Source organism: Takifugu rubripes, chromosome 18 (assembly GCF_901000725.2).
Source record: "Takifugu rubripes chromosome 18, fTakRub1.2, whole genome shotgun sequence".
Lineage (NCBI taxonomy): Eukaryota > Metazoa > Chordata > Actinopteri > Tetraodontiformes > Tetraodontidae > Takifugu > Takifugu rubripes.
In genome coordinates, this window is record NC_042302.1 from 1252139 (window position 1) to 1275016 (window position 22878).

The window sequence follows — 22878 nt, forward strand, 5'->3', positions numbered from 1 at the left end:
GAGAGAGATGTGGTGAAAGGACAATGATTGGGCACATTTCTTGGTGAGAGACTGACATTATACATGTTAGATACGGATAGCCTGTGATTGCAGATTGCATTACTGTGTTCAATATCCCACAGATTACTATAATTTATCTGGCAATAAAATTCTGGTACTGGCCATCTTATACAGACACGAGTATAATACCAGTTAAAGATCAACCAACCCATGATCTTGTCTCACATGCACTGCCCGACAACAACCTACACATATTCCCTATCATAAAACAACTTCATCATTATGTCATAATACAAGACTTACATTATAACTATGGCGTTTGCATTGAGCTGAGATGTTGACCGAAGGAAAAGGCCAGGTGTGAGTTGCACCTGGGTCTTGCTTCAGCATCCCTTGCTGAATTCCACCATGTTGCTGGTGTGAAGATCCTCTACTTCAAAGTGGGTGCCACACATGTTTTTGGCAGCTGATGCAAAAGTACAGTCCCTTCTCTTCAGCTACACAATATGTACCCAGACTGTTATACCCATGGATTTGATGTTTTGGCAGGTTGGAGTTTGTGCAAGGTCCACAAATGTGATAATTCACCATGTCAATGATACATTGAGGAAATCCAGAACTACTGGAACCCACACTGACTCTCAATACCAGGTGCCCTCTGACTGACTACTATCTACCCTCCAGACTAATCTCTGATGGTGCCTAGGATATAACAGGAGTTATATGTATAAATATGACTAACCTTCCCACACAACAATTATCCTCAAATGGACTAAGATTGCTGCAGAATCCTATCACCCATCACATGCCTGACCCAAGCCCCAATGACAATTGAAGTATTGAATTCTATGATGCGATGTTGGGGAAAAAAGTGTTTTGGATGCCAATCCTTCCTTAACTTGGCAATTTTTGGAAAAGGTTACATATGCAGTTTGTGAGGTGATCTATGCAAAATGACATAAAGAAATATCTAACTTAAACAATCCGAAAAGACAGAAATGTTAATGTTCACCTGCATGTTGATATCTTTAAATGTTTAAAGCTAAAACATTTAAATCAAAATATATGGAATCAGTCTAGATGACAAATTCTGCTCTTTAGCACCGATTATATTGTTGATGAAATGTTACTTTAATAGGTGTGTGTGTGTGTGTGTGTGTGTGTGTGTGCGTGTGTGTGTGTGTGAAAACCTTATTAAAGTAACATTTCATCAACAATATAATTGGTGCTAAAGAGCAGAATTTGTGTGGGCAGTGCCTCCTATAGACTCGTGTCCTGTACCAGAGTCCTGGGAGTCTGAGGGTTCTATGCAGGATCTTAGCTGTTCCCAGGACTGCGCTCTTCTGGACAGAGATCTCTGATGTTGTTCTTGGTATTTGCTGGAGCCATAGTTACTGCCCAATCACTACTGGGACCACTGTTGCCGTCACACCCCACATTCTGTAAGGCACAATGTTTATTTAAACCCAAAAAGTCATTAGGAAGAAAAGAGTTGAGACAATGAAAGAAAGAATCCGTTAAAAGATAAATAGTTTATGTGAATTTGTCACACTGTATTTACCTTTACTCTATACACATTTTAAACATGATATATATTATGTCGTATTTATTTTTTTACATATGACATCATTTTTGGGTTTTTCAGCATGCACTTTAAAATGTTAAGATAAGGCTTCACAAATACAGACTTTAAATCAGAGTTTTCCTCACAGTTAGAACATACAAAGCATGGCTTCGGTTCAAAAGCCAGACAGTTAGAAGACAAATGGGGAAGCACAACATCAGACTACCATTACGTTTATAGTTAAGACCAATGCACTCATTAGTAAGACACAAAAATACATTCTGGCTTCAAAAAAAAATAAAACATCCTAAAGATACACAAATAATGGTACCCTTTTCTTTTATCAAAGACTAAAGCAGCATCAGTACTACAGTGGGGGATTGTGGGAGGACAGGGTTATGCTTCACAGTTTGCTAATACACTGCAGATCACAACCAGAAACAACACAAAAAGTAGCGCCACCTGTTGTTCTTTACTGTTCCGGTCCCTCCAGGATTTCGCAGTCTATTGTAATTTGAAAAGATTTTTTTCAGGGTGGGGGGGTTGACCAATATATAACTGTTTTGTTTAAATGCTTTTAGACAGGTGGAAATTGTTGGAATATTTATTAATAAATAAAAGATCAACATTTTTTAAAAATAGGGAATGTTCAAAGATTCCAAGATTAATTTTAGTTTGATATAAAACAAAAATATGCAAAAATAAATGGATCCTGAATTTACAATAAGAGCTAAAGCAATTTTGTTTTAATGGTGAAATTAGAGCACACTGGACATGCAGTAAACATTGACATCGTAGATGTTTAATGATTGTGCTATTGATAATGGCACAGTGATTGATCTGGACTGTCTCGATTGAAAAGTGTGTTTTGACAATATGTGTGTTCCATCACAATCAAAATTTGTCATCGCTGTTTCTGAGAGATAGATGTTGGTAATTGTGCCCAAGGAAGGGTTTGCTTACATAGTTTCCCTAGAGAATTATAAATACTATTAAATTTGCAGAAAAATCATGAAAGGCTACAGAAACAGCATGATGCATGTTTCTGTGGCATTTCATTAAATACGATGACTGCAACACAACAAATTCCTGAAGGGACCCTCTGTTGCCATCATCTTCTAACAGGCTGCTTAAATCACAGTGTGGGTCGTTGCTTTCTGGTTTTGAGCGATTATTGCCAGTCTGATTGAATTATTTTGAATTATATGGGAATGCTACTGTGAGATGCAGCCCATGTAGAAGCTCCTATTTGGAGATTCTGCTACACTTTTGCTCAAACTGACCAAGATAGAAAAAGAAACATTTGGAAGAATCAAGTGTTCTATTTTTTTAGCAACCAGGAGTCATGACAAGCAAGACAGTTTTGGTTTTGTGAGATCTGCAGCAGCTTGTACAGTGAAGTTGCATGGTTTAATGCTCGGCACCTTGGGAGGGAAAAAGGAGCTTCAAAGGTGACTACACGACTTTTTTTTTTCTTTTGCTTAAAACTAAGAGTGGAAGAGTGAAAGCATTAATTCTGTTCATTGGTGTCTGCTAAACTTCACCATTCAAACTGCAGATCCTGCCCTGGAGATTTACCATACCCAAGCACACTTACACACATTATAACACACTGCAGAGCAATTAACCTATATGGAAAATTACCAAGGGAAACAAAAGCAGAGAAGACCATAATCTCACATTTATTCAACAGCAAATTTTTCTCTCTCTACTACTGTATATATCATGTTTGTTGAATTTCGTATATGAATACAGTTTATTAAACACAAAGTGCCTCAACTGATACATCTTAATACAGTTATTGCGTGGGTGAGTGGGTGGATTGCCAAAGCAAAGGAAGTGATTGAGTGTCACAGCACAACCAACCACGGCTTTACCTGACGTCTCATCAAAAAGACAGATGTGTGGACAGAGCTGCTCAGCCCAGATGTGCCTTGTTGTTTTCTTATGTACATAAGCAGTTGTATATAGACAGCCTATTAAGAACCAGTTAGTTCTGGGTTTTTGTTCATTATGTAGTTCCAAAACAGGATTTGGTTATAATGAATGTCCTTCTCCAGCTTGTTGAGCCACTGGACAAGCGGGAGCCTACAATATTTAGTCCTGTGGGCGTGGCTTGATGGTTCCAAAAGGGGTCCTTGTACAGCGTCAGGTTCTTTTACTTCATCCCGCCGTCACTCAAAAGGGAAATGAATGGTCTAGATAAAATATGAACAAATCCCTAAACATCAAAAAGGCATAATCTGTCTGTTGATCATGATTTCACTATGAATATTTTTAACTTATGCAGACAATTAACAACATAGTAAAAACAGACATTTCACTCTATACTGTACTAGAGTCCACTGTATAGTGCAGGGGAGGATCGGGGAAGACCTTATAACTTTATCTAGACAATGTTTATGAGAGCCTCTTTTAATTCTCACCTTCTTTATTTTTTGGTCAAAAATGTATCTCGCTGAGCCAGTTGCTTGGCAACTATTTGCTCCTAAGATGGGCGTGATGTAAAGTACAGTAGAATGCAGTACAGTATAATACAGTACAGTGTGAAGAACGGCTTTCTGTGTTTATGTCTGCCACCGCCAAAGCTGTAATGTGCCTTAAACTAATAGGTGTCAGTCATTAAACGTGGGAATGAGTGACAAACTATGTTCTATGAGATCTGACATGACTGTTAATATAGGGTTTCAATACTCATGTTTTGTGGGGGAATGGTAGTGAATAAGTTGCACAAAATAAACAAATTAAATCCAAATGTATGGCTGATTTCATAATTATACTTAAAGCCAAGGTGCCAAACAAATGAATAACAATACATTAGCTATCAACCATTTGTGGAACTTCTTCATGTGATGAAAAGATGAACGTGATAAATTAGGTCCAAGTTTCTGTTTTTACAGACATTCACATTGCCTGCACTTGAATTAGCCAATTAACTTTATTTGTTTCATGAAAAAGGGAGGGAGAGAGAATTCCTTTGCGTATTTATGTACTAGGATACCACAAGCTCAAGTCATGGTCATGACTTAATCACTTGCTAAAGTATTAAACCATCTTTATCTGGCCATTCAGCTTTAACTTATTAGCTTTTAGCTACTTGCACAAGAAGTAAGGAACAGCATTACTGTAGGTATCGGCATTTTCTCAGATTCTCTACATTGCATCAAATCAGCAATTATTATTTGAATTTACAATTCCCTTTTATAAACACTCACCTCAATTATTCACCATTTCCTGCTATTTAGCATCGTAAAATATGAACCGTTCACCTCATCGAATGTGCTCCAGCAGGTGATCTCTGTTCATATAAGCTATTTTTCATGTTGATCCTTGCTTTACCTCGTCATGATATTATTTTTATTTTAACCAGTTGAATTTTACCTCAGTGATAGGAGAATTTGAAAGGGTTCGAGTATGTTGAATTCGTTAAAAAGGCTGGTTTATTTACACAATCTGATAAGCATTTCACACGTTGAGCTACTTTTATTAGTTTTGATGTAAAAAGAAATATAAATTTTCTTGTTTTACCCATTTCTCTAGTTTTATGTTCAGACTGTAGGTCAAGTGGCCAGAATCTGATTTTTTTCCTCATATCTGCTGCTGTACTTCTTTCTTGTTGGGGTGCCACGAAGGATTTCTGCTTGCACATAATTGTGTTGAAGAGAGCCATCACAGTAGCATTGCTGTTTAGAATGAGGCCACGCTTTAAAAAAAAAAAAAAAAAAATCAGCTCCATCAGATTTCAAATCAATTGGCCCAAATCCAATTTCCAAATGTTCAGAATTTGTGTCCTTTTCTCGCCACATTATTGTGAAAACAATCTTATCAACAAGCTGTAAAAAGAAAAACAAGTTCAGGGTATTGGGTATGTGAACTTGTGTCATAGCTCACAAAAGAAGGAGAAGCTTTCACACAGAAAACAGACCGAATCATGAATGATACACACTGAGATCCCAATTTGAATCCAACAAACTTTTCAAGGGGTCCATATCAAGTGTGAGAGCACTCTAAAATACATAGACATAACTGATTTTATGGTATCCTCAGACTGAACGGCTGAACTTGAGCAAAACACACCTACCATCACATCTCTTATTTATGTCCATGACTGCAAGAGGGTTATGCATTTTAATCTGACCCTCACCCATCCAAAAATTTACCTTTCTACCATGGTGGTGCCATTTCCCAAAGCCATTAGGATAGAATGCTGTTCTCTGCTTGTGTGAAATCAGTAAAGAGAACCTCTTTGCAGATATCTGTGAGCAGACAACCAGAAACATGTCAACAGCTTTGTTTGCACCATCCACAAAAAGCAAAATAAATCAATAAATATTAGAGCCTCAGGTAAAAGGCACATGGATGCAGAGAGACACCCACTTGGTATTCTATATTTTGAGTATATCGCGTGAAGCTGATGCAAAGATGAGACCCAATGCAAGTATAGCCCTAATTCTTAGTGTAATAACGTAATAATTACAAAAAAATGCTTCAAACACCCCCCCGCCCCCAAAGCAAAAACTAGCAAGATATAAATCCAAAAACCTCATGAAGTAAAATAAAAGTGACACAGTCCTTTTTTTGGAATCATGCCTTTTTCAAAGTATCTTAATATAGCAACATCTACTGTCCTGTATCACTAACATATCCTTCTTCAAATACTATGGCTGCTACTTCTAAAACCACTTTCTACATTTTATTTCTTTTATTCATTGCAAATCTTACAATGTCAAAATAAGAAAAAAAAAGTGAGATGAGGGAACAGCACAGCACATAGCTTTTTCAACATTGTTCAAGTTGGTTAATTTGCAAAAGCTACAAAGGTAAGTACTCTTTCACGTGTCAAGTTCACATATACAGGAGTACAAAATGGGGATGGTTTGTTAGGAAGTGGCTCAAAGTTGGACATCTCACAAGATGGAGGGAATAGGGGAGCGAGAACGCCGCAGCGGGCAAGGTGATCCGTAGGGTGAGGTCACAGGAGACACCCTTAGGGTGTTACCGGCCATGCCCGCTATGTTGTTTAAGCTCCGTGATTTCTCATAGCCTTCAGATGAGTGGTGGAGCAACAAAGAGGTGGTGGTGGTAGTGGTGGTGGTGGTGCAGGAGCAGGACATGAACACAGAGAGGCAGGCAACGATCCAAGTCCAAGCCAGCCCAGTCAACCAAGACAACAGGAGATAGGAGTGAGACAGAGCAACATAGTGTGAGTGCATGCACATCATATTTTCTCACAATGACTTTGAAGCCGATCGGCATGTTGTTTGGGGTTTGGACTAAATAAGTGTGTAGAACCTGTGTAGTAGAGATTGTTTCATATTCAAAATTCAACATGTAATATAACATGTCTTCACTAACACAATAATAACTAATGAACTAAAGTCAGAGCAGAAAAGAGAGAAACTGAACTTGCTTTGTTGAATTGGTTGGTCATTCTAACTAAATCAGAGATAAATACCATTTTCTTGCGGAACCCATTAATGAAAACTGTTGCTTCAGTGCCATACTGCATTTGGCACCATTCCGCAGAGGACATGGATAGGTGGCAAATAAACCAGTGCTCTGTTTCAGAACCTATTCACTAGCAGACCACAGGTAACAGGGAGGGGATATTTTTTGTTCAGTTGTCAGGGTAGCATAACCATAGCAGCAGAGATGACGGCACAGCTGCTCAGACATCTATGTAAGAACAAACACGCCTCGCCTCGCCTGCTAAACCATTTCAGTGACCATGAAAGCATTGCAGCTCAGCAATCAACATGATGAGTCCAGCTTTCTTCTCATCTCAGGGCTAACATAAAAACAACTAGTCACGCTCAGATTAACACCTTAGGTCATTTCCCCTATGCGTACACCAAACATAATGTGTATCGACAAACTAGAGTTTCCTGGTAGTAGATAGCATTGACTGGACACTTGACTTCATTTTGTTAAATACACAGAGCGGAGAGTAAAGTTTGAAGACTGGAAATGCAGTCAACTTCTCATATACATCAAATAGCTCATGCTTGTAAATGCATCACATGACAGACTAACTTGCAGAGGTGGCTTCTCTGAAACTGCAAGGGAAGCTCAGCTTCCCCTAAAATGTCAAAAATGAGTTGGTCATATATGTACTGTTAATATTTGATTAACTCCAAACGTGTTACTACAAATTCAACTCGAAGACAAGTTCTTTCCGAATCAGCTTAATCCGATATGTTAACTTCTAACTAACTAACTTAACTAATCTTAACTGTCATTGGAAAAATGCTATGATTTCACCCCACCCTGGATGCTCAGTGTCTCTGGGCTTGGCATTGACTGGCCTGGACGCTGGGATTCTGCACGCTAATTGTAGGATCAGTCGAGTGGCTGAATCCCTTTTTGATTGACAGCAATTTAAAGCTATACACCTTTCATTTTAACTTTGGAAGCTCAGTACCATTGTGGATTTTGCCGAAGTAGAAAGACAAACCGCAATCTATTTTTTAGTGCTTGCTTGGTAAAATCGCTTGACAGGTTTCCTGAATTACATTTGTCTATTAAAATGTGTTAATCAACACTGTCTGAAATAGGACAAAAATAAAGAGAGAAATAATATAGATTTTTAAAAATATATAAATCGATATATATTAGAATTTCCAAGCAGACTCTATATTGCAAATCATTAAAATCCACATCAACTTTTATCAGAGCTATTGATGAACCTGACAACAGGAAAACAAACAAACAAAAAATAACCCGGCTTAGAAATTTATTCAAGTGTTTTACGGCAACAAGAAATCCTCAATAAATTGTGACGGAAGCCAGGGTTCTGAGTTAAATGCATGGACACATTTGCTGTCACCGAAAGCCACAAGTTACTTTACCTGAGTGGATTAAAACAGCCTTCCCACCTCCAAGGACGTTAGTGTCCCCATTACTACGGCTACGGATCAGCTGTGAGTGCTCTCATACATTTTATGTTTGTTTTTACAATGGAGCAGCTAGTGTGAGAAGAGCTGCCTGGATTATTTAGAATAGGAATGACATGTAGTGGTCACAGGATGAATTTTTTAAACATACACCATGGTGACACTGAACAATATGTGCATCCAATATTTAACATGTTCAACCCTGTAATTAAATTGAACTGACAAGCAGGGGATTGTGCATGTGGAGGTACCTGTTTTTCGTAGCCCTCCATCCGCTGGGCAGGTGTAATCACTAGCAGCAAGCAGAAAACATGTTCCGCCACTCCGGCAGTCCTGCTCACGCGTGCTGGACCTTCGGATGGGGGTCCTCTCCTCTGGAGACATGGTCAGGTCACTCCCCCCACTGCAATCTGCTGATATTTGAAATTGAATTTTCCACAGCTTACTTGATGAGTACTGGTTTCCAATACTGAAGTCTGGCTGCTGGCATGCAATAGATATTTTTAATTGGCCATTTGTGGCATCAACTGACTATATTTGTTTGAGTTCTCAAACTTATGTCAGTATAAGTCCTGTGATTATCTGGCCAACTTCTCTTGAAACTCCTACAATAAACACTGTGGTGATTCGCTTTATATATTATAGTATATAGTATAAAGTTATAGTATAAATGACCACAGCACATTTCACACAATAGATTCATTTGTCGAATGGAAGCAACAAATTTCTTCATGAAATGGATTAAAAAAACCATGCCATTTTTCTTAAAATTCAGATAAAAAAATTTTAATGCTAGGATGTGCTAGATTTTGCTATTACTTTGTGTTTTTCTTAGTGTTTCTTTGCCTTTCGTGCTCCCTGTTGGTTTTTGTTGTCTGTGCAGGCTGGGCATGACTGACTTAATTCTCCAACCACTCTGCCACATGTTCTACTCATACAGCTCCAACTCATTAGTTCATCAAGATCCTGCAGTAGTAAATTCCGCTTTACTGTCACATACTCCATTGTTTGTCATTGTTTCTTCTGTGGTAACTATTCTGTGCCAGTCCAACAGCTTCGAAAAACCTTTGAAGGTTTTTTGAATTCCTGTTTCTCGACTATTCACCTCTTTTTTTCTCTCCAGCCCTGCTTGCCATGCTCAGCCTTCACTCGTCTGTTCCCTTGCTCTCTTCGACCTTTCTAAACATTCCTCTAGACTCCTCCAGCATTGCCTGTGTTTCTTTCGTTTTAACAATAAGAGCCATACCTGTCATGTTTTTTTAGTGCGGGTACTGCGTTTGGACTAGCACACACTTAACAGGGAATGTGTGAGAGGTTAACCACAGTGTTAGACTTTTATTTCTGTCCCCACTTCTATTTTTTATGTGATGTAACTAGTTTATCAATGTGGGACTGGTACTGGCGAGACACAGCTGTAGTTTGTGAACATCTGCCAGTGTATTCTTTCTACAGTCTATCAGTATATCACTTGCCCCAACATAACTTGCTAAATGTCTTGACTTTTGCTATGGTACAGTGGAAGTAGATTCTATGTTCTGTCAGAGAAGTAAAACGGGCAAATGTTAAAAAGAACTCCTCTACCATGTAAAATAAAGATAAAGTCCTGGTCCTGACAGGGTTGGAGACTGGATTCTCAAGAAATGTTCTAAACTGTTGGTAGAGTTTCATTTTTTCTTTGTCCATCCAAACATAGTCAGTCGAATTTGTAAGAACTCAAATTTTGTTCCCGAACTCCTGTAAAATTCCAGTAGCTTTGAACTTGCTGTTTATGAAATCATTTCAGAAAATTGTGGAAGGCAGATGTGTGGATGGCTTCCTACTACATGACTGGTGCGCCAGCATCCCTCATGACACTGAAGTAAGTGATAAATGAACAACAAAGGATATCTGAACTGAACAAAGAGCTCATGTTTAAAGATCAACTACTACAAGCATATTTTAAATTGATTACTGTATTATATTGTTTCACCCCAACATCACAAAATTTCATTGCACGACGGTACTGAAATAGTGCCCCCCAGGGTATTGTGTCTTAGCATTCAATGATATTTTTGTGAAGCTGCTTAAAGCATTAGAACTCAATATGTGCATATTTATTTGAGTATTTCATTCATTAGAATCATGTACAGACCCTCCATGGAGTCCCAAATAAATTATTAAATCATTAAATCATTTCTAACTTCCCACAAACATTCTTGCCTGCACCTACTGTTTGGGATTATATCTACTGAGTTTCAATATCAAGTGCAGCCTAGAATTAACATTTGAACTTGTTTTGCTCCATAACCCAATGTCTTACCTGAGCGGTTGCGTTCTAATACCCTGGTCCCTTTGACGTGGCACAGGTGTCCTTGGGTGCTGTTGCAGGTGGTGTTGAGATCAGCCTTGCAATAGGTGGGGGATGCCCCCTGCGCAACCTGAGGGATGTGTTTTTTCCTCTTTTTGGGCAATTTCTGTTTGGCCATGGCCAGTGAGTAGTACATACCAAAGTTATTGACAATGACAGGAACAGGCATGGCTATCGTTAGCACGCCAGCCAAAGCACAGAGTGCACCCACGACCATGCCTGACCAGGTCTGTGGATACATGTCACCATATCCCAGTGTTGTCATGGTTACCACAGCCCACCAAAATCCAATAGGAATGTTTTTGAACTTGGTGTGAATGCTAGCCGTGGGATCATTTGGCTTGGCACCAATTCTTTCAGCATAGTAGATCATGGTCGCAAAAATTAAAACTCCCAGAGCAAGGAAGATAATTAGCAGCAGGAATTCATTAGTGCTGGCCCGCAATGTATGGCCGAGTACCCTTAGCCCCACAAAATGACGAGTTAATTTGAAGATGCGCAGGATACGAACAAATCGCACCACCCTGAGGAATCCCAGCACATCCTTAGCAGCCTTTGAAGAAAGTCCACTTAGCCCTACCTCCAGGTAGAAGGGCAAGATAGCCACAAAGTCAATGATATTAAGAACACTCTTAAAAAATTCAAATTTGACTGGGCAAAAGGTCACACGCACAAGGAACTCAATTGTGAACCAAAACACGCAAACACCTTCCACATAGGTAAGTGCAGGGTCTGTTTCAATCTCATACTGTGGGCCAGAGTCTGGTGCACTGCCATTTCGCAACAGGTCCGTCTTGTTGATGATGGTGTTAAAAGCCTCATGAGTCTCCAAGCAGAAGGTGGTGATGGAAACCAGAATGAAGAACAGAGATGCAAAGGCGATAAACTGAAAGAAAGACAAAGCAGAAAAAGGACAGTTGAGACAGTTGAAATAAGACAATCCTGATACTTTTACCTACATGCACTTCATTGAATTTTCATTTTTGCATGTTCATCTGTAAAAATCGGGGCTGTAAGGAGAGATGCACCTATTCACAACAGCAAGTAAATACACACTTCCCCTTCCCCTGTAGAGGTATGTCCATCCATCCTCTTCTTCGTGGAGTTGGGCAAAAGTACGGTTATGATTTAATTCCAAATTAACCAAGGCGGATGGATAAAGCATAAAAACAAAATATTTTAGGTAGATTTATACATGCACAACATTTACATGGTTTCAGCTAATGCACTGAAAAGCAACCAAGACTAACAGAGACCTAAAGCAGAATCAAACAATTATTTTCTTTATCTTGGATACGATCTTAAATCAGGAGATGCCCTTGGGTGCTAGGAGGTAACTCCAGGTGTATTGCCAATATACAGGAATGCATAAAAAGGTGTACTTTATTAGGAGCCCATGCGCTTCCCAGTTTTATGTGAGGCAACAGGGAAAAGAAGCAGTGAGGTCGCGCAATATCCAATTTGCTAAAGTGTCAGGCCCTGGGATTCTTGGGATTAAAGCACCTAGAAACAATTTTGATTGTAACGACGCTATATAAATAAAGATTGATTTGATTTGATCTGAAAGGGTAAAAGAGCACTAGGAAGACAAAAATTTATAGCGAAAACAGATGTATTATATTACTATATATTTTCACTATTTATTTTACGTTTGCAAATTAAGAGATTTGGATTTATACCTGATATTCTCAATTTCTTTGCAATTAAAACTCTTTTTTCTTACCCTCTTCTTTCTTGCTTTGCCCATACAGTGAAATTAAAATGACTTGTAAAATGGGGATTCTGTACAGAACCAAGAGATATGAAACCAAAACACAAAAGTTATAAAAAAAAATATACAGGACACATGTATAACTTTGATTGATAAATTGAAAACATTTGAAAACATACTAATACTCATTGTAATACTTACTCATATTAATGCTTATTGTACCCAACTGTGTAAAAACAGTTTTAAATAAACACATTGCTTGTTATTTTCTATGCCATCTGCTTTTGGGACTGTCAGATTCAGAGTTTGCGTTCTGGCTCCACCCATAAAATTCTTTCTTTTTCATATGGAGAGCAAGACAGAGAAGATTTACCGAGATAGAAAAATACAATTTTCCATACATGTGGCGTACTCTAGTGTGCTCCATTTTCATCTTGCTCCCACTTTCCTTCCATCTGTGGACTCTGCCTACCGAGTTCGGAAGACATTCTGTCACATCCTGTCTTGTTTTTGGATTGCATTACTTGCACAAACTGAAATGACATAATTCCTGTTCGGGTCTGCCTTGTTCTGAAAATTGTTCATTAAAACTTGTTTTTTCATGTTTTAGCCGTCTTTGTTGTTTTAAAAGTCTGTTTTTCACTAAATTGGATTTAAATAATTCAAGTAGGTGCTGTCAGATTACACCTAAATCTTTCTTAATTTCTATTTTCCCTATTTTTCTCCATCTCTTTGAGTCATTTTGCAAAGTAGTCAGGGTGTGGCCTCCATGTTGGCATTAACGCAATCTTCTCACTGCACATCTCTGCTCGACTGAGTCCTTGTCTTCCTCAGGAGACAGATCTGTTGAAGGTGGATGCAAACCAGACAACGTGTGCTTTTGAGATCTCTTACAAACCTGTGCTGTGACAGCGAAAACACATCAGCTGAAATGAAATGATATCTTTTTTAGGGTCACCAGTCAGTGGCAACGGCAACACTCAGACCTCTGGGCAATTTAAAGTGGGCAGTCGTCCACTGTGCCACCTGCTTCCTAAACACTCCCTTATATTCAGGTGTGAATCCTTGTTTGAGAATAAAACAGAATACCACAAAGACCTCCAACGAGAGAACAGAACCAAAATATCTAATTTGTTGCTCAGCTACTGTAAAGCAGATATCCTACAGGTTTTCAGGATGAAATATTCTGAGTAACCATCTGATGGCGCGTGTGGGGGAACTTGACACTACTTGATCTGACTAGCATGCTGCTGTGCAGGCTCCGGTTTAAATTACATTCCAAAATGATAGCACGTGTATGAGGATATTTTAGGCACACATTGGTGGGAGCAGCAATGTGTGGCCATGTTGATGGTTTTCCTCAGTATTCAGTGGTTCAAGGGCTTTTAAAGATAAATTTAAATCATCCCGTATTACTCAATTCAACACCACCACTCTACATGACTGATAAAATAAACTGCCAGAATTTACATCAACATGTGCCTGCAAATGATGTTTCTCAACTCTCCACTGCCCAGAAACCTCGGATCATATGGCTTAAAAGGACATACATGCATGAACACCATGTTTTCAGACACCAAGGTTATTAATGACACACATAAAAAATGTAAAGGTACTACTCTAGTTTACAACAGGCACATGCTTCTTTAAATCTCACCCATTCTTCATACTTAATAAGTAAACCACGCATAGAATGGACAGATGTAGCACAGGTGATTCAACTCTGAACAATGGACATGTGTTTATCTAAAGGACATTGGAACTTTTTCAGCCACCATTTTAGATTAACAGTGTTCCTATTCATTGGCGCAGATAAAGATTGAGGTGATGAATACATGGGTCAATCCTACATCGCCATTCAAGTCTAATGGAGCTAATTAAGAGCTTGAAATTTTAGGGAACTAGTACCATTAACGATACAGCTAATCAAGGTGACTTAAAAAAAAATACAACTAATGCTTTTAAACTTTGCATTTCATGTTGTGACTTTAAAATTATGCTGTTTTAAGCGGTACAAGCAGAGCTGCTCATGCTAAGTATCACAACATTTAGCTCTGACACTGTTTTCAAGTATTGCTCAAATAATTGACTTGACTATTTATTTACTACTCACAATCACATCTTTTTTTAAATACCTCTGTAATCCCATGTATTTTTAAACTGTCCTTAGGAGAAAAGATGAGAGGAACATTTTCAGACCATCTTTTCATGGATTCCATTCACCGCTTTAGGGCTGTGGAGCTACATGGAATCGGCATCGGCCTGGAAATGGCATCGGCATGGCAGTGGAAGGGATATGGAAGGGATGACCTGTCAACAAGTTGGCTGATCCTTTTGAACTGGCAGCAATGCAGTATATAAATAAAGCTGGATTTACATAGTGCCAAACTATTCCGAAGATGACAACATCTTAGCCAGGAATAAGTGGTTGAAATACTTCTGTGTGATGTAATGTGTATTAAAAAGGGTGAAAAACCTTTCCTTTTTTTGGGAGATGAGCTGTTCTAAAACAACCATAGTGGGAAGTGAAATAGTGGGAGTTCTGTAGTAAATCTCCGTCGGAAAGCCAAAAACAAAACAACCTTCGTGGGGATCAACCTACATGTTGAACGGGACCTTGACGTCCTCCAACTATATAGCCTTACACTCAGTTGAGGCTCATTTTCAAAAAATGCCCTGTTGGTTGATCCTATCATTTAGTGGTCTGCCCTCACCTCCTTGATTACCTCCATTTGTTTGACATGGATTTTGTTTTTTTTCACAGCCACCGCTCAGTTTGGGTCCTTCCGCAAAACACCACATCAATCTGAGGGGGACCCCCAGAGGTGCTAACATGATCTAAACCCCTCTCTAATCAGCACAAGTGCTGTCACACACATCTGCACACTGACATAATTAAACCTTTGGGGTTTGGGGGTTTAAGATTGAATCTGGTGTGCATTCTGTTGGTGCAAGATTGCTCAGATGCAAGTTTAATCTGGATTAAGACGGTTTTTCTTTTGTTTATTTATTTATTTTTTTAACTCTTTACACACATGTTCAGTACACATGGAATCCTGTGGAGCACTCTGAATATTATTCCTTAATGTATTACAATAACACCATGATTAATGCTTGATTTTTCAGGAAGATATGGAATTTTCAAATAAACTTATTAGTAAACTAAATGATGGTATTTAAATTACTTTGAATGGCTTCAGTATTCCAACATGAATATGGTAATAATAAAATGACATATGATAATAAATATCCCAATATGTTGCCTTATTTGTACATGTAATTAAAATTATTTTCTTTGTTGAACATTTGAAGTTTCATGCAAGAAACTGCATGCAAGCATCAATTTTGTTTTTGCAATTTTGTTTAATTACGACATTAGTGGAGTGATGATAAAGTGTATATCCCTCCACCTGCTGTCTTCTGTTTGCCACTTTGTGGTTTTGTGTCGCTTTAAAGGAACGCTCCCTTGCACACACAAACACACTCACACATATCCTTGTATTTCTATCTTTGTGAGGATCTTTCAGAGATAATCCAGAACCGAGGTTCTTTCAACCAACCCATTCTTCCTAACCCCCTAATCCTAACCTAAACCCAGTTCCAACATTTACCTCAAAACTATGTCGTAACCCTCAAACAGTCCCTTGAAACTGTGACGACTAGCTAAAATGTCCTGACTTCCCAGAAATGTCCTCAACTTGTTAGTAGAATGAATGTTTTCATACTAAAAATGTAGCAACACACACACACACACACACACACACACACACACACACGCACAGCAACTACCAAAACCATAAGGACCAGCACTGATCATCAGACAGCATCTCTCCCATTCTCTCCTCTCTTTTTAAATAAATCTCCAATGACTCCATCCCTACAGGTTGCCTGGTAACCAGTGAAGTGCTCATAAAAAAAGAAGTCAAATAGACTAGACGGGACATTGTTTTAATGACATCAGTTTTGCCGTTTAGGAAGCCAGAAACGAAAGAGGGACAAAACCAATCAGGAAAATAAAAGTTTTTAATAAATCCTCACCATTCCAATACCTAAGCTTGAAGACAAAAAGCTATTATTCAAGGAATAATTTACAGTCGGTGAACATATTGTGGGGGTTAAAAAGGTTTTTAAAAGCTGAGGGAAAAAAATCAGGAGTGAAATCACAGCTTCAGAAAATAGCAAAAATGGTGATTTACACACTTTCCTAGAATTAACTAGTTTCCTTCCTATAACATCGGTTATGCATTATAACATTGCGACACACAGACATCAACACACAGGCACAGACACACACACACACACAGGAACGACAGAGCATTACCAGTCTAGGTGTGTATCTCACAGCATAGATACCCCAGAGAGAACTCACCATCTTAAAGGAATATGTATAAAAAATGTGGTGAAAATGTTCACTTTAAAAGAGATTTTTGCTTACTCAACCTGGGTCCTGACAAATAAATAGTAAAGAATTTCTCCTCTTAAGTATGAAGGGGAGTGTGATTTTTGTTTTCTAATGACACACCCTAAACTCAATATAGCTCAAAATGAACGAGAGAAAAATACTAAACACTAAAAGCAAGTGATTCTTGAGGAAACATTAAAAACATTAACATCATTTTACTATAAAACACCTAGAAAATACTCTCCTGCTGAAGAGACCCTGTAGAAGATGGTGGAATAATTTGCATTCTAACTCCAAACTTCCCCATAAAGCTTGTCTGTAGCGAACATTTAAGAGAGTACGTGACAAATCCTGGAACGTTCTGATCACTGCTCTCACAGCCGTGCCTTAACTGTGCATATCTACCCAGACATGCCCTGTAATAAAGGAACAGCCCTGGGAAGGGCACAATGTCTGTATTTGACAGGTTCCATCACTTTTTTTGGTCTTGTTCTAAAATTAGATGATGGTGTAATCAACATTATGGAGTGCCATTAGCTACTCATTTAAAAATCATCGCTCATATACAGTATAATTAACTTGTGTGAAGTAACTGATTTACACCTCTGCCTTTTGCTATAGAAAAGCTGGATGGTATTTCTTTTATTTAATAAAGTAGAATAAAAATAAAGGAGGAGATGGTTAGGATTGTTGAATGCCGTGCAATGGGTATCAGAGACAGGCAACATCAGGGGGGTAGTAAGGAACTGGTCTGCATTACAGTTAAGCTCCCAAACAAAAGCATGATTTTGTCACAGACCCAGCCGCATTTTTCTCTTGATCAGCTGCTGCCATGGTAACAGCACCTTTTTATTGGTAGCTCAGGATGGGAATTTCTGAATGGGGAGCAGAAGAGGAAAGAAAATTGCATGGTTGTGCTCTGAAAGTTGTTTTTGTAATTTTTGTTAAGACACACACACACATGCTGCACACACATACACACTGACACTCACTCTACTGAAAGAAAGGGTTTTAATAAACACGTTGCAATTCATTAAAAATCAAGAGGCAGTCGCTGCCGAAAAACGATGCCAGGCTTTGACGAAAGATGAAACCAAAACACGTCTGCACATGTCAGGAGGATTTGCTGTTCCCTCATCCACAGACGCTGCCTCTGTCCTTATTATACTGCTCCCTGTGACATGACAACCGGCTCTCTGGGGGAGCGCTGCAAAACCCATAGCTTCTGGCAAGCGAACATAAGCCGCTGCTAAAAATAGGCTATCAAAATTTTTCAAACATTCTAATTTAAATACAATATTGTCACTTTATATCAGAGAAGTGTACATGATTGTGCGTGCATCGGAAAGCTGAGTTGCAGATACATCAACCCTTGCATTCATTTATGCTTAGACTCAAAGCTGTTCTGTGATACCCAAAGAGTAAAAACAGTGGGGAATAACATCTATTTGGTCTCTTCTAGTGCTTCTACCGTTTGAAGAATGTGTGTATATTTTGTTTCTCTAGTACTCTTGCACAAAGCACTAGTAAAGGAGCATTTTATCTTAATCTTGGGTCTGCCACCATGCTGTCAGTGTTGGCACCACACGTGCCACTGTTTTTAAAGGTCATCAGAGCAGGATTTCTCACTGGTAATTGCATGTTTTGCAACGATGGTTTCTTGCCAGGTGTCTTCCTCCAGGAGATCAGGGAATGGATCTCTACTACCTCAAAGTTAGACTCAAACAATCTTTAATACAAAATAAACCTTTGTACCTCACACTATCAAGTGAATAAAGAAAAAATGCAAGACAGCGATCAGCGACAGCGATGATAACACATTTTTTTTCAAGCTAAGCTTGGAGAAAATGTACTTCTTAAAATTGGAATACCAATACCTGAAATGTGGTATAAGCAGTGGTTTTACTAATAGACAGTAAGAAATCTGTAAATGGAGATGGTAAGCTAACATGTCTAATATTCTCAGGTGGTGTTGTTGTGTCTTGGAGGAAACAAGGATTTTAAAATATTAAAGTGAGCAGCAGGCAGAGCGTGAGTTACATCTTGTCTTCACATCACTCAAAATAAAACAAAAGCTGTGTTCATCCCCTGCAGCCAGATAAAAATACATCTGCTTGAAGATCCCAATGAGACCATGATACTAAAAATAAGCAGCACACATCTCTCTCACCACCTCACTGTTTCATCTGCACATCAATATTCCAGGCTCTGCCTAAAACTGAGACCTGCACTGACTTGAGAAATCTTATGTTAATGCTAATGTGTTTTTCCATCTCAGAATCAATCTCTTATTATAAAGATCATATATAGAGAGCATGTAAAGAGGCTTGCTAGTATTTGAAATGGGTTTTATATTTAGCACTACACCTGGAGAACTTTACTCTATATATTTTTTTGAAATAATTAATCTAAAAATCATATAAACTTCCATAATAGCAAGTCTTTAAATACCACATGATCATTCAGAAATTCTTTTCTAGCTTGCTAGCACACGTTCTTTAATTTGAATTTGAACCATTGCAAACTGATTTTTACAATAGCAAATGCTGCTCTCCATCCTCCATGACTGGGACAGTGGAAATGATCGGGAAATGTAGAAATGTATGACAAAATAACCTATTAGTATAAAGATTTATAAAGTGGGACTGGGCTGAGGAGCAGTGTGAGGGTTCTTGGTTCAAGCCCTGGTGCAGACAAAACTAGTTATGTGTTCTTGTAGCAGGGGTAGGTACCACCTTCAGAACATGGCTGAGGTACCCTTGAGAAAGGTACCAAATCTCCAAAGGCTCACGTCGGCCCCTGGATGAGCTGGCGACTCACTGAAAAGTGGACCCTGCCTTCGCCAATATGCTTTAGCATCGAACACCAAAAGGGACGAAGCGGTCAACAAAAAGAACGGATAAAAAAAATTTCCCCTTCCATCAATACAGAACACGTATATTTGGCAACAGGAAGGAGTTAAGTTTATTGCAGGGTTTGTGCCTTAACAATTTGGAATGCTACACAATATATGTAATGCTCGTGTACATTTGTTGTTAGCAAGCTAAATGACTTGTACTCTGAGAACAATTCCATGTTTTCAAGGCTGAATCTGAAGTAAAGTGTCATACATTGATCAGGTAAGCCTAACTGATTTAATAGTATTATTGTTTTTTTTGCCCCTGGTGGTATGGTGTTTTTCTTGGGGCATGCATGCTGCATGTGCGTGAAACAGGATGGAAAGTTTTCTGCTACAAAGTTTGTCCAACACAATCTCAGATGCTGTAGTGCTGAACTGTGCAACACATAAAAACAAGAGAAAAACCACAGCCCCACACCTGAATTATATTACTGAAGGTAAGAAGATATTGTACGATCTCATCATTTAATTGAGTCGTATATCCTGCTGGACAGGAAGAGACTGAACACTCCCAGCCTGCATCTGCCAGGGTTGTTGACTGTGTTGCTGACTCTTAGACCTCCGCTTAAACGTTTTGGTGGGAAAATCCAAAACCTTTGGTTCTGTTTGGGGCTTTCCGTTTACTTGAGAAACATGGAAAATTGAGCAATATGAAAACGAGACATAAACAGGCTCTGGTATCTGGGGTGAGAGAGGTCAGGGCATTGCTGCTTAGGCTGCTGCCTCCACAACCTGAAGACGAGACATTTAAATTACGTTTAATTGAAGGTAGGAGACTCCCGGGAAGACCCAGGACACGTTGGAGAGACTATGTCTCTTGACTGGTCTGGGAACGCCTGGGGATCCCTCCGGATGAGCTAGAGGAAGTAGCTAGGGAGAGGGAAGTCTGGGCTTCTCTCCTTAGGATGCTGCCCCCGCGACCCGACCCCGGATAAGCGGTAGAGGATGGATGGATGGATGGATGGATGGATGAATGGATGGATGGATGGATGGATGGATGGTCACATAGTCACCGTGTCATAAATGCAGGAGTTAGTGTTGAGCCTTTTTTTCTAAAGGCTTGAAGAAAAACAAATGAGCTGCATTCAGCAGGAAAAGTTCCCTGAAGTTCTGTCTGCGTAAGGCTGAAAACAGTTTTCACTCATAAATAAACTGTCTTTGCCCACTACATTTGTTTGATGTTGCCTCCCCTTTCATTTTATTAGACTGGTTGAGATTTAAAAGTAATGAGCATGTTGTACAAGTGACAAAAAAGTACTGAGGGTAGTGGGAGCTCATTCTGTTGGGAACTGGGCTGAGAAGCGGAGGGTTCTCGGTTCGAGCCCCAGTGCAGTCAAAACATCGAAGGTGTTCTTGTAGTAGGGGAAGGTGCCAGAACACCTTTAGAGCACTGCCAAGGTACCCTTGAGCAAGCTACCGAACCCACAAATGCTTATATAGGTCCATGCGATGAACTGGCAACTCATCCAGGGGTGGACCTGCCTTCACCCTTTGTGGATCCTCCCCATGACCCTCCCACAATAAATCAGTTGAGAACAAGACAAAAAAAAAGTGATGAAATAATTTGTAAAAATCAGCTCAAGATTAAACAACTTACCGTTGGCAGGTGGGTCATGCAGGGTTTCTCCAACGTTCTGTGTGCATACATGTCTTTGACGGGTATGGGTGATACAGTCCAACTACTTCAGCATTTGTACCAAAGGATAAAGTTTATTTATGTGACTGTTTTACAGCGGGAATTGTGCATTTAGAAAAGCATAAACTGCACGGTTGAGTATTCACTGTGGAATGTAAGTGCTCCTTCCACCCGTCATCTGTTTTTAAATAATCTCTGTGTGTGTGTATGTGTGAGTGCCGTTTTCTGCTGTGATTAAAAATGTAGTTGGCAAGCAATTGCTTACTCTTTACTAGTCTTCCTGAATACATGAATATGTTATGTTATTGTTATTAAAAATATATAGATAGAATTATAAATGGAGAGGAAACAAACGAAAACAACCAGCAGCCGCACCATTACGATGACATACACACTCAACTTCTACTACAGTCTGTAATTTTCACAAATAGACACCTGCTGTCTCTGTCATGTCAGCTGGATGTGCTTTATGGTTTGATGAAGCTGCAGCTACTCGTATCACATAGAGAAGAAAGTAAGATTGCATTTTTGGAAAAAAGAAAGAATAGATGATGAAGAAGAAGAAGTGAAGAAGAAGAAGAAGGTTCAAAGTTCTAAGTTATTCGTGTAACTCTGTGTAATTAGGGCCATCAAAATAAATAAATAAAGTATTAGAACAAAAAACCTGAATGGTGTCTATATGTTTTTATATTGGACTTTTGACTCAAGACCATCCAGAACAGGTTGATTCTACTCTGAACTCCTCAACAGCGAACCGTACGTGTGATTGGTCCACTTGTTTACCCTTCCTACATTTTTCAGCCTTCTTTGACTAGCAGGATGGTCCCCCTACATGAGCCTGGTCCTGCTCAAGGTTTCTTCCTGTTAAAGGGGAGGTTTTCCTTGCCACTGTTGCTTGTTGGGGGTCAGGCCCGGGGATTAGAGAAAATCTTGCTTGTAACAGACACTATATGAATAATGATTGATTGAGACTGACTGACTGACTGACTGACTGATGTGGTATATTTCTTCTGATGGTAGTCGAGAGGTGCTGATGAGGAAGGAATCTTCGCAGACACCGACTTGGTTATGAGAGATGTTTATTGGAGAGAACAGTCAGGTATCAATCGGACGCTGCAGCTTGCCTGAGGGAGGTTTCGTGGGCCAAATGGTGAAGATCTCCGAAGTGCTTACTTCAATAGTCCCTTCCTATACGGTCAAGTAAACACATTCTTCTCTGATGATCTCATAACACAGTATAGCCAACCAAGATGGGATAGAGTGCAGTTATTACCAAAATGGAAGTAAGGCCTCATGGTACACATCCTCATGTGAAAAACAATTAGGAGCCTATGGACCCGAGTATCACCTCTTATCAGCTCCTTTTACGGGAAAGAAATAAGATATCCTTCACGAACTTATGAAAAGAACAAGGGTTGTAGGACAC

The 22878-nt window shown here is 39.2% G+C and overlaps 1 protein-coding gene across 8 annotated transcripts in view; it reads right to left on the minus strand.

Annotated features, from left to right (window-relative positions):
• Positions 1-1293: 1293 nt before the first annotated feature.
• Positions 1294-22878, minus strand: part of kcnc2 (potassium voltage-gated channel, Shaw-related subfamily, member 2) — a 60586-nt gene continuing 39001 nt past the window's right edge. Inside the window, exons 2-5 of one of the 8 annotated variants that reach the window (XM_029825660.1) lie at positions 10757-11690; positions 8709-8870; positions 5725-5820; positions 1422-1440 (exon numbers count right to left, since the gene is read on the minus strand). In XM_029825660.1, coding sequence (XP_029681520.1) covers positions 5759-5820; positions 8709-8870; positions 10757-11690 — 1158 coding nt within the window. In that variant the 3' untranslated portion in view covers positions 1422-1440; positions 5725-5758. Of the gene's footprint in view, positions 1441-1471; positions 6609-8708; positions 8871-10756; positions 11691-22878 lie in introns of those variants that run through there. The other 7 variants (XR_003885758.1, XM_029825659.1, XM_029825662.1 and 4 more) reach the window with 7 other exon arrangements.